At 39.9% G+C, this 12,605-nt stretch overlaps 1 protein-coding gene across 2 annotated transcripts in view; it reads right to left on the minus strand.

The window, feature by feature from the left end:
* Positions 1-12,605, minus strand: part of LOC131950000 (dual 3',5'-cyclic-AMP and -GMP phosphodiesterase 11) — a 178,726-nt gene that overhangs the window by 22,325 nt on the left and 143,796 nt on the right. For both annotated transcript variants that reach the window (XM_059311994.1, XM_059311993.1), the window contains exons 4-5: positions 11,089-11,226; positions 1,577-1,647 (exon numbers count right to left, since the gene is read on the minus strand). In XM_059311994.1, the coding sequence (XP_059167977.1) occupies positions 1,577-1,647; positions 11,089-11,226 (209 nt within the window). The remainder of the gene's footprint in view (positions 1-1,576; positions 1,648-11,088; positions 11,227-12,605) is intronic.

A 12,605-nucleotide genomic window follows, 5' to 3' on the forward strand; every position in this document is an offset into this window, starting at 1 on the left:
GTACTAATAATCGGAAGGTTTAGAGTTCGGATCTTGGTCCGGTCTTGAGTGTGAAGGACGTCCCTGAGACCACCCAGCACAGATGGGTACCTCCATGCATGCACCCAGCTCTGATGGTTACCGGACTCACATTAGGGAAAGTGAAAGCTGCTGGGCATAATGACCCCCCCCCCCCCCTTCATAAGCCGTAGTAAAAAAAACATGAACTCTACTTCCTCTGCCCTATAGAACGTCAGTTCCCAAAAGGATAACTTTCCTGATATGATAAACAACAACAGGAACTAGCGCCTATCTATCGCGGCATACGATGCCATCCAACACACATACAGGACGTCTCGTTAAAACAGGGGCTTCGCTCTCTGTAGGAAACTAAAAACGTTCTCGCTTCTGTGATGCTGGGGGCTAATCCAAGATTAGGAGATTTCTCGCGACAAGGAAGTGCTGGCAGAAGATGGAATAATTTCACCTTTCCCGTTATAGTCTGGCTAATTGATACATTTAGGACACGTTTTGGGGGCGTCTGATCATAATTATAATCAAATAATATAACAGCGAAAGAAAATATAATCAACGTTGGCGATATAAGACGGTAAGCTCAGAATGTGTTCGTAAGATTAGTGTGTGTGTGTGGGGGGGGGGGGGAGGCAGTATTATTTGCATGTGTTTTTGTTAGTAAAATCAGGGATTTTTTTAAAGTAAAAAGAAGAGGCGGAGAAGGGGGCTATGAACTAAAAACAGCGAAATATTCTTGTTAGTTCTTTTTAGTGCCGTAGGCAAAATGGGAGGGGGTGCATAGATCTTTAAAATGAATATTTTTAAAGTTAAGTTGCATCTAATTATTTAAAAAACTACTGCCCCCCCCCCCCCACTCGCCATAATAAACCTGTCTACGCCACTGATTCTTTAGGAGTGTGAGGTAGGTTGTTGTTAAATGTCTAGGATCATTACGTTAACCATCACTGTTGACATTGGGGGACTGAGTTGCTGTATCACAACACCCCCAGTCTTATAAGTGCACGCACATTTGGAATTCTGTTGGTATATAAACTCCACACCACAAACAACTTGGTCTACCAACCCGGCACCCATCCCTAAACTTTGTCAGCAACCCCACCCCACTACCAACCCGGCACCCACCCCTCTACTACACCCACAATGTTGTCTGTCAGCCACCCCCCCCCCCACACTACCAACCCAGCACCCATCCCTCCACCCACAATGTTGTCTGTCAGCCACCCCCCCCCCCCCACACTACCAACCCGGCACCCATCCCTCCACCCACAATGTTGTCTGTCAGCAACCCCCACCCCACTACCAACCCGGCACCCACCCCTCCACTACACCCACAATGTTGTCCGTCAGCCACCCCCACCCCACTACCAACCCGGCACCCACCCCTCCACTCCACCCACGTCTGTCAGCCACCCCCACCCCACTACCAACCCGGCACCCATCCCTAAACTTTGTCAGCCACCCCACCCCACTACCAACCCGGCACCCATCCCTCCACCCACAATGTTGTCTGTCAGCCACCCCTCCCCCCCCCACACACACACCCCCCACAGACAATACTCACCCCTCCCTGTTATAGGAGTCATCGTTGTCGAAATCCGAGGCCTGTAGGTCGTACACCTGGGAAAACAGGGCCTGTGGGTAATAATTAAACTTAATTAAACCGTCTCATTGTTTTTGGATTTTGGTTGATAGTCTAATGTCTTGTATTTTACCGATTTTGTTTGCTATAACCTGCTTTCTTGTATTTTACCGGCTTTGTTTGATACAGCTGTAAATCTTATATCAGCTTTGTTTGATAAAGTCAATGAAAAAATCAAAACTTTTATGAAAGTCACATACAACAGTACAAGACATAGTAAAATAATTCATAGAAAATAAAATAATATAATTTCATATATTTTAAATGTCAGGGTTTTGTTTTGATACGGTGCTACATGTCATCTCTAGACCCAGATGGCATTTTAGAAAGTGCACAAAAGCCATCGCATATGTTCGAATCACATGTCAAATTATGGTCTAAACTAGTCAGTATTTCATGTTAGATTATGGCCCATACTAGAGTCAGTATTTCATGTTAGATTATGGCCCATACTAGAGTCAGTATTTCATGTCAGATTATGGCCCAAACTAAAGTCAGTATTTCATGTCAAAGTAAGACCCAAACTAGAGTCAGTATTTCATGTCAGATTAAGGCCCAAACTAGAGTCAGTATTTCATGTCAGATTAAGGCCCAAACTAGAGTCAGTATTTCATGTAAGATTAAGGCCCAATAGCCCAACCTAGAGCCAGTTTTTCCACACTTCAACAAGCTAAACAATATTTTTCCTCTCTATCCGCTTTACGTTAAGAATCGATACCACGCTTTCTCGAAATCGCTTCGCATCAACTCTATTTTTATGACCCGGTCGTTGTGCAAGGTCTCAGATAGATAGCAATAACCTTAACGGCCCCTTCCTCTGCTTTATTTTATTAGATTAGTAAAAAATAAATCAGTTTTTCTTAATATCGTGACGCCCGTAGTAAATCGACCGATTAATTTTTTTTTTCCACCGACCCCTCGGCATCGATTTAGCCCATCTAATCCTAACTTCGTGTTATCATGTTTATATCCTCGCTAATGCCCCCCCCCCCCCTCCTAATTTTTCCAGTCTCGTTTTGATATTAGTGTTTACTCTGTTAGTGGTGGTTTAGCCCACGAGAAGGGTTTCGTTAGGTGGTGTGGACAACACAGGCATAGGTACGTGAACCCTGCCATGCACCCTGCCACCGAACCCCGACACAACATAACCCCCTCCCCAACCCTGCCATGCACCCTGCCACCGAACCCCGACACAACATAACACCCTCCCAACCCTGCCATGCACCCTGCCACCGAACCCCGACAACTTGACTTGACACTGCTACCTCTTCATAAAATCATCTCACAGATCCCGTGCTATCAATCCGGAACCAAACCCCTGCCCTATACCTTCCACCGAACCCCTGCCCTATACCTTCCACCGAACCCCTGCCCTAAACCATCCACCGAACCCCTGTCCTAAACCTTCCACCGAACCCCTGCCCTAAACCTTCCACCGAACCCCTGCCTTTAAATCTTCCACCGAACCCCTGCCCTAAACCTTCCACCAAATCCCTGCCATAAACCTTCCACCGAACCCCTGCCCTAAACCTTCCACCGAACTCCTGCCCTAAACCTTTCACCAAACCCCTTCCATAAACATTCCACCGAACCCAAGCTCTAAACCTTCTGTTTTTAAATTTCCACCAAACCCCTGTCCTAAACCTCCTACCCCACTATGACCCTTCCACTAAATTCCTATCCTGTCCATTCCACCAAACCCTACAAAAACCCTTCCATCAAACCCTTATCATGAACCCTGCCACAGAAATCCCCCTCCCCAGGACCCTGCTAATGAGCCAATGCTACACGACATGACAGTATAAACATCAACCCACAATAAATCTGACACTGAACCTAACCTTTAACTTCTAAACAAAGACGGACGCGGCATTTCATCATCACCATAGCAACGGGGATTGAACCCGAGATCGATGGCTTCATATTCCCATTAATTGATACAGCCTAAGTGGCGACACTGTATCACCGGCTGTCATCGATGAGTCCAATTGATGCGGGAATCAATCATGACTGTTGGGAGATCAAAGTCTGTCAGGTTTGACCCCCCCCCCCCACCCCCACACCTATCAACCCGACGTCAAACTGACATTGATAAAGCTATATGTATGTGTTAGGGGTGATGTATTGACTGGGAAAGTTTGTGGCGAGTCCACTTTTTGTTGTTGTTGTTGGTTTTTTTTGACAGACAATATTGTCAGACATGTTGGATGTCTTTCAGACGTCGCGTGTTCTGTCAGGTAAATTTGTCAGACAATGTTGTCATCTGTCAAACATTGTGTTTGTCAGAAAATGTGTCCCTCAAAAAAAAATGTTGGATCTAAAAAAATATGTTGGATAAAGTTGTCGTCTGTCAAACAAATTTGTCTGATACGCTTGTCTATCTCAAATCGAAAGTGCTAATGTACACGTTATAGACACCCTTTCTCCCTGCTTGAGAATGGCCGTACTTTGTTTTAACAGTGTACCATAATACGATGGACACAATTTTCCAATTTAGAAGATCGCTTTCCTATGTAGTATTTTTTTCGGGTGATTTTATTTATCAAATAGAGTGTTGCATTATGGGATTAAAATACAAGTACAACTTCTGTATTAGGTAAATGAAAAGAGTTATAGAAATATAAAGAAGTAAAATAAAATTACCGGAGAAAAAGAAATCTTGTAATTAATTTCATTTAGGTATTAAGTGAAATGTATTGCTGGGGATATTTTTGTTCATTTATCTGAATTGCAGTGCAAAATTTGCAGGAAAGGCATAAAAAGAATAGAAAAAAGCCAGTTTTTAAAATTAGGATGAGGGGGCGGGGTCAGATTTAATTTTTAAAATTTTAAATTTAAAGGCATATAAAAAACTTTAGCGTTTCTCTAATGGTATAATCTATTTGGTAAAGTAGTTGTTTTTGGATTTTTTTTAAAAAAGATGTCGTTTAAAGAAAACACACAGAGATAGTTGTGTGTTTAAATACCGCGGACATTTTTTTTTGTATAGGATTAATGATAACTGTAGATTCAAATCCTGCGCTCTATTGAGTAAATAAGACAAATGATTTCTGTGTGAGCATGTCATGATTCAAACATACATCAACTCTTTTATTTACATCGACCATTCAAAAAATAATTCATAGATTTATAGATTTTTTAATTGACATATTTAGAACAATCATGTCATAATTCATAAATCAATCTTTTTTTATTTTATTGTTTGACCATTCCAGTAATAATGTATAAATACATTTTTTGTTGTTGTCATCTCTTAAATATCCAACTAGTTGCTTTAGTATATATATATATATATATATATATATATATATATATATATATATATATATATATATATGTATATATATATATATGTATATATATATATATATATATATATATATATATATATATATATATATATATATATATATTTATTTATTTATTTATTTATTTATTTATTTATTTATATATATATATAGTGATGTGCCAAGTTATGATAGATTCAGATATGTTTTAAAATAAAACTTCAAATCCTGCTTTATGTTAGAAGAAGAAAAAAAAACCTAACTTTTTGCATGAAAGAAGTTCTGGGCTATTTGCTGAATTTATCATCGTGAAATAACTGGAGGCGCAAATTTCCAGGGGAAATGGGCTGCCGATAGTGTTGGGTAATGAGAATCTTAACGACACGAAGGACAACCGCGCCGACAGGGGAGGCAATCAATACCACTATCGTGTATCATTAACTCGGCCAGGGCCCAGTGAGATGTGCACGAGCCCGCTGGGCATCTTGATGCGCTGTATTACAACTCCGGTTCTTGGCTTTTTAAGACCAATGGGGAAAATATAAAAAATAATAATAATAAACCTAATAAAAATCTAATTTTATGAAATAACTGCGCTGAGTTCTGAATTGACCAAGGAAACAGGAAGTACGTTTTTTTTTTAAATCCTGACGTATTCATTTTAAATGAATTTTTTTAAAAAAAAATTCTATTTAATATGTCAGAATCACATTTTTTTTATATTGTATGGTGATCGATATTTTTTTAAATAAATAAATGAAACCGTAATGCCACGATAAATTTTAAAGACCTCAGTATCGATAAAATACTGCGACGGAGAAATTTTTTTTTTACAAAATACAGAGAGCTTGGTAAAGAAATAGGTGGCATCTAGGATGATATTTGTTATTACAGTCTGAGAGTTTATTAGGCTGGCCAGATCAATCTTTTAAGCATGCGGCCAGATTCAATTATTTGTAAAATTAAAATACCTGGGCGATTTAAGTACTGATACGAATGGCTAGTCGTGGCTAGAGATACATCTTCAATAAGGGGGAGATGTTCAATAAGACTGGACAATAACAATGACCACAGTACGTCTGGCCACAGTAAGACTGGCCTGTAAGACTGGCCATCGAACTCAGTGTGTGAGTATATTTTCACACAACTAACACCAGATCCCTCTTATTAAGCCCAGTTTTACGACATAACAAACACAACACCTCACAAGCCCAGTTTTACGACATAACAAACACAACAAAGACACTTTATACTAGGCTCTGTTTTGTGTTTAGTTTCTCAAAGAGGCAACACTTGCATCAAATAGAAGGGAGATAAATCCAGATGGACAGGTCTGGAATTCGAGTGTGGGATAGGGTTGGGGTGGATCTGTAACCGGAGATTAAGATGAATTAATGGGCGCTTTAAAACAGATACGTGTAATGGGGTTTCTATCTAACCCGCCATTTTAGCGCATGCGCACTGTAGTCTTATAAAGGTGGCGTCGTTTCTAGGGTCAGATGTGTTTTGTAACAAGCGACCTTATAAAATGTAGAGAAAATAAAACGTATACAAGTTGATAAACAAGGGTCACGCAATATTTTATTTCCCTTTTCCGATTTACTTTTTTCAAACAATTTTTGTGAACACTAAAGAATACACGCAAAGTGACTTTCAGTGTCTGTTACCCAGTCTGGTCCGGGGATCGAATCTCACCTGGAAACACATGCCTAAAAAACCCACAACCTTGGCGGTCACAGCTCCTCCATTATAATCAACATTAAAAAATATTAACACACCGAATAACAAAAATGCAACTACAGCGATTTATTATCTTGGTATGAGGAGTTGCAAAAAAAATTTTAAAAAAAACCGTAGCAAAAATTGGTTCAACCCGCAATAGTTTTTATCGAATTATTTTAATTGTTTTGTTTTTAAGTTATAAAAAAAACAGTATCTGTAAAAAAATGTATTAAGCTTTATTTCATAGCGCTGTCAGAATTCAACAATTATAAAAAAAATGAAGTTTGGGTGTATGTGTATATACATTGATCTATATGCTATTTAATGTAAAGCTTACGAAGTCTAAGAAATTCTTCCACGCACTAAAGCCCATAAAGCCAGCATTAATAAATCTCCTTCCCAGTGGATGAAAAAATAAAAACACAAATTAAGCCGTGGCTTTCTCTTTATGTTTTTGTGTTTCCTTACATGAATCGCGCGCATGACAATGGAACCTAGCCGCGCAGAACTTTCGAACTCTCTACTCTTAAAGTTGTCGTGATTGATCATGCTCTGATGTATTTGTAAGGCAGTTTCTTTAAAACTGTGAATGTCGACACGAAACGAATCAATATAAAAAAAATTGTAAAAGAATTAAATTTTGTTTTTTAGAATTAACTTTCATCATTAGTGACTGGGCTAGTGATGGGATATGAACGTGAGGCGTTTTTGAATTAATGTAAAAAGTGTTTGTATTCATGTGCTGTGTTTGTATTCACGTGATATGTGTTTGTATTCATGTGATATGTGTTTGTATTCACGTGATAGGTGTTTGTATTCACGTGATATGTGTTTGTATTCACGTGATATGTGTTTGTATTAGCATGATATCTAATTTAGTGAATACGCTACATGGGTTTTAAAGATATTTTACTCCTGTCAGCTCAGCTTCACATTACAGAAAACAATAAAAAAAATATTTATAAAAATTACAATATCAAAACATGGGTCAAGTAGCGAAACATTTGTATCTGAAACATGTTCCAATACAGGAAACATTGGAATCTGCAACTTGTTTTTTCCAGTACATTAACATTTGTGTCTGCAAAATGTTCCAATACATAAAACATGTGTATCTGATACATGTTCCAATTCACAAAAATGTTTGTATGCAACATGTTCCATTACACTTGTATAATACAACACGTTCCATGACACGAAACATTTGTATCTGCAGCAAGTTCCAATACACGAAACATTTGTACCTGCAACATGTTCCAATACACGAAACATTTGTATCTGCAACATGTTCCACGACAAACATTTGTACCTGCAAGATGTTCCATGATAAGAAACATTTGTACCTGCAACATGTTCCACGACAAACATTTGTACCTGCAAGATGTTCCATGATAAGAAACATTTGTACCTGCAAGATGTTCCATGATAAGAAACATTTGTACCTGCAACATGTTCCACGACAAACATTTGTACCTGCAAGATGTTCCATGATAAGAAACATTTGTACCTGCAAGATGTTCCATGATAAGAAACATTTGTACCTGCAACATGTTCCACGACAAACATTTGTACCTGCAAGATGTTCCATGATAAGAAACATTTGTACCTGCAAGATGTTCCATGATAAGAAACATTTGTACCTGCAACATGTTCCACGACAAACATTTGTACCTGCAAGATGTTCCATGATAAGAAACATTTGTACCTGCAAGATGTTCCATGATAAGAAACATTTGTACCTGCAACATGTTCCACGACTGACGAGAAAACAATTACGCGTGTTTTGTTTCGTCCTCTTGTTTCTGCCATCTTGATATCTCAAGTTATCCGTTATTTTTTTTCTCCCCCCCCCCCCCCATCTTGATATCTCAAGTTATCCGTTATTTTTTCTCTCCCCCTACCCCTTCCTCCCTCCCTCCGTGTTTGAACGTAATTATTGATTTCTTTAACTACTGACGTTTCCGTCTTTTTGTGTGTGTGTAAAGGCTCCAATTTAGGCCTTAGGCCTAGCTATTTGAGTCATTCCTACACATGTGTGTAAGTGTGTGAGTGTGTGGGAGAGGGTGAGGGGGGATTTAATGAGAATGCAAATTAAGACATTCCCAGGGGAAAATGTTAAAGACAAATCAACAATGGTGGGCGTTACTACATAACTATGACAGGTGCGACTTTGTCTAGGATTTAAAATCTTAGATCGCAGACAAAAGATACGCATGTTAAAGCAAGGATAGATAAAGCAAGAGCAGCCTTCACACGGCTAGGGACCATCAGGGCCTCCAGTGAGCATTCCTTGACAACCAAGATGCGCCTGTTCAACTCTATTGTAAAATCAGTGCTGCTGTAAGGGGCAGATGCTTGGAGGCTGATACCATTGATAAAGTCCAGATCTGGATAAACAGCTGCCTCAGACAAATACTCAGCATCCGCTGGCCCAACACTATCAGCACACACATATGGCAAAGGACAATTTTCCAATGAAGATGAAATCAGGAAAAGAAGATGAAGTTGGATAGGTCACACACTGCGCAGACCGCCAACCCAACAATACTAGGCAGGCATTGAAGTGGGACGCACAAGTCGAGCGTACAAGATGTTGACCAGGAATACCTGGCGACGGGAATTTGAAGGTGAAACTACAAAGATGGGCTTCACCTGGAGTCAGGTTTAGAAAATGGCAGAGGACAGAGGACTCTGGAGATCTTTAGTTGGGGGCCCATACCCCAGCAGGGGTGACGGGCAGTGATGATGGTAGACAAAGTCAAACTTTGCGACCATAAATGGTGCCAAATTCTCGAGTTATCTCCCAGCGATAAAGGTGAGGCACCGAGTCACAAGAACGAAGACAAAAAGCGCATGCGTTTTATAATGAGAATATCATGAAATTAACTTAAGAATATAGTTCTTTCTAATGAAGCACCATTTTTTATTTTTAAAAAAAGGTGTTTACTATAAAAACCTTAAAAGAAGAAAATAAAATGACTTTCTAAAAATATATATCAATGCTCTCTATTCAAATAACTATTAAAATTTTAAAAGTGCCTGTCGCTGTATTATGTATTTAATACCTCTACTTCGATTTTATGAAATCAAATTAAACTTTTCATAGCATCTAAATTAAATACAACTGAACATGACATCTACATTAAATATTACTGGACATCACATTTATAGCAAATATTACTGGACATGACATCTATATGAAATACTACTGGACATGACATCTACATGAAATATTACTGGACCTTACATCTGCATTAAATGTTACTAGGCACGGCATCTAAATAAATACTAGGTTAGACTTGAACCCACTGGAGAAAAGAAACGTGAATTGGTCTAATCATTTCTAGAGAATGACTGTAGAAGGTGAAGCAAGGGTTACATGACTAACATGGGCTGAAATAAGCCCAAAACAGAGTCCACATAAAATGTGTTGCTTCGACCCTTTGCTCCTCAGGATTGAATAAGTCATGACATCTACATTAGATACAATTGGACAATATTTCTAGCGAACTTAACGTCTATAGATTTTGAATAAACAGATATATATTGCATTATTACACATCATGACCTGTGTATAATAACTAGTGACATAATTAGCCTAAGGCTTTAATTACTTGTGGTATAATTAATCTAATTTTCCAAGATTGTTAGTGATATAATTAACCTTAGGCTCGAATTGTTAGTGGTCTAATTAATCACATAGTCCAGGATTGCGAGTGCATAATTAACTGGGCTACGGTAGGATGACATTTCAAAACTAATTAGTAGAATAAGAGCTGGTATTGTATGGGGGTGTGGTGTGGAGGGTGGGGGGAGGAATGAGGATGTGTAAGATAGAGTGAGAATATGATATTTGATAGAAAATCAAGATTGGAGTTAGTATGTGGGAAACATTCGTGTGAAATTTTTTTTTAAAGCTGTCACCTACTTTTCAGGGAACATTTCGGAGAAAATAAATAAAAGTGAAAGTGAAAGTGCGAACTTTTTAGAAAACAAAATTGGCCTTCATTGGCATTTGATAGAGTGGTTTTTAAATGTGACCTACTTAGGGAAGCATTTGATAGTAATAAAAACTGACCTACTTGTCGTGCAACATAGACGTATTTTTTTGGCCGTATTTTTAAATACGTTTAAATGTGACCTACTTTTGGGGTGTCATTTGATAGCTATGTTTAAATCTGACCTATTTTAGTTAGTCACGTGACAAAAATGTTTAACCATGACCTACTTTTGAAGTGGCGTGTGATAGAAAAACCATTGACCTACTTTAGTTAGTCACGTGGCAAATTTTTAAACGTGACCTACTTTTGAGGCGGGGTGTGATAGAGAAAAAACCATTGACCTACTTTAGTTAGTCACGTGACAAATGTTTTAACGTGACCTACTTTTGAGACTGCATGTGATAGAGAAAAACCATTGACCTACTTTGGAAGCGTCCTCCACGAGCAGCACCTGGCAGCGCTCACACTGCAGCAGGGACTGGGTGTGCATCATGATCTTGTGGATCAGGTAGGCCACATTGCTCTGCTCCTCAAAGATCACACGGGCCAGGTCCAACAGCACCTGTGGGGGGAAGGAAGGGAGAGGTGTGGTCAAGATATGGGAGAGGTGTGGTTAAGATATGGGAGAGGTGTGGTCAAGATATAGGAGAGGTGTGGTCAAGACATGAGACAGGCGTGGTCAGGACATGGGAGAACTGTGGTCGAGATATGGGAGAGGTGTGGTCAAGATATAGGAGAGGTGTGGTCAAGATATAGGAGAGGTGTGGTCAAGATATGGGAGAGGTGTGGTCAAGACATGAGAGGGGTGTGGTCAAGATATAGGAGATGTGTGGTCAAGACATTGGGGAGATGTGGTCAAGACATTGGGGAGGTGTGGACAAGACATTGGGGAGGTGGAGTCAAGACATGGAAGAGTTGTGGTCAAGACATTGGGGAGGTGTAGTCAAGATAAGGAAGAGGTGTGGTCAAGACATGGGAGGGGTGTGGTTAAGACATGAGACAGGTGTGGTCAAGACATGGAAGAGGTGTGGTCAAGACATGGAAAAGGTGTGGTCAAGACTTGGGAGAGGTGTGGTCAAGACTTGGGAGAGGTGTGGTCAAGACATGGAGAGGCGTGGTCAACATATAGGAGAGGTGTGGTCAAGACATGGGAGAGGCGTGGTCAAGATATAGGAGAGGTGTGGTCAAGATATAGGAGAGGTGTGGTCAAGACATGGAAGAGGTGTGGTCAAGACTTGGGAGAGGTGTGGTCAGGACATGGGAGGGGTGTGGTTAAGACATGAGACAGGTGTGGTCAAGACATGGAAGAGGTGTGGTCAAGACATGGAAGAGGTGTGGTCAAGACTTGGGAGAGGTGTGGTCGAGACTTGGGAGAGGTGTGGTCAAGACTTGGGAGAGGTGTAGTCAAGACATGGAGAGGCGTGGTCGAGACATGGGAGGGGTGTGGTTAAGACATGAGACAGGTGTGGTCAAGACATGGAAGAGGTGTGGTTAAGACATAGGAGAGATGTGGTCAAGATATAGGAGAGGTGCAGAGGCGTAGCTAGGGGGGGGCGGCCGACCCTATGGGGGCGTCAAAAGGGGTGGGAAAAATTTTTTAAAGCTGATTTTATGCTGCAGTTTTGAATTATAAACTGTCTAAGTTAAAAAATGTAATGGCTACACGCCTTTACATACTGATTTAACTGTTTTCTACCTTGATTTCTTAATGTAAAACATATACTCTTAAGAAACAGTGACCGGCAAAACCGCTTTGAAGCTTTTCCTAGTTGGGGGGGGGGGGGCGCTTTTTCGAGACTTAAAACGGAAGAATTTACACTAGATTGTTGAGTCGATAAACCTTACCACTATTAAAAGAAACCAATTGTATTAAAACGTATTGTACGATTGTTGGACTGTAAAATACGTTAGTGACTTTTATCAAGATGGTGCAGGGGGGGG

The sequence above is a fragment of the Physella acuta genome, unplaced genomic scaffold (assembly GCF_028476545.2).
Source record: "Physella acuta isolate Inbredline_101_S28 unplaced genomic scaffold, ASM2847654v3 ptg000727l, whole genome shotgun sequence".
NCBI classification, from domain to species: domain Eukaryota; kingdom Metazoa; phylum Mollusca; class Gastropoda; family Physidae; genus Physella; species Physella acuta.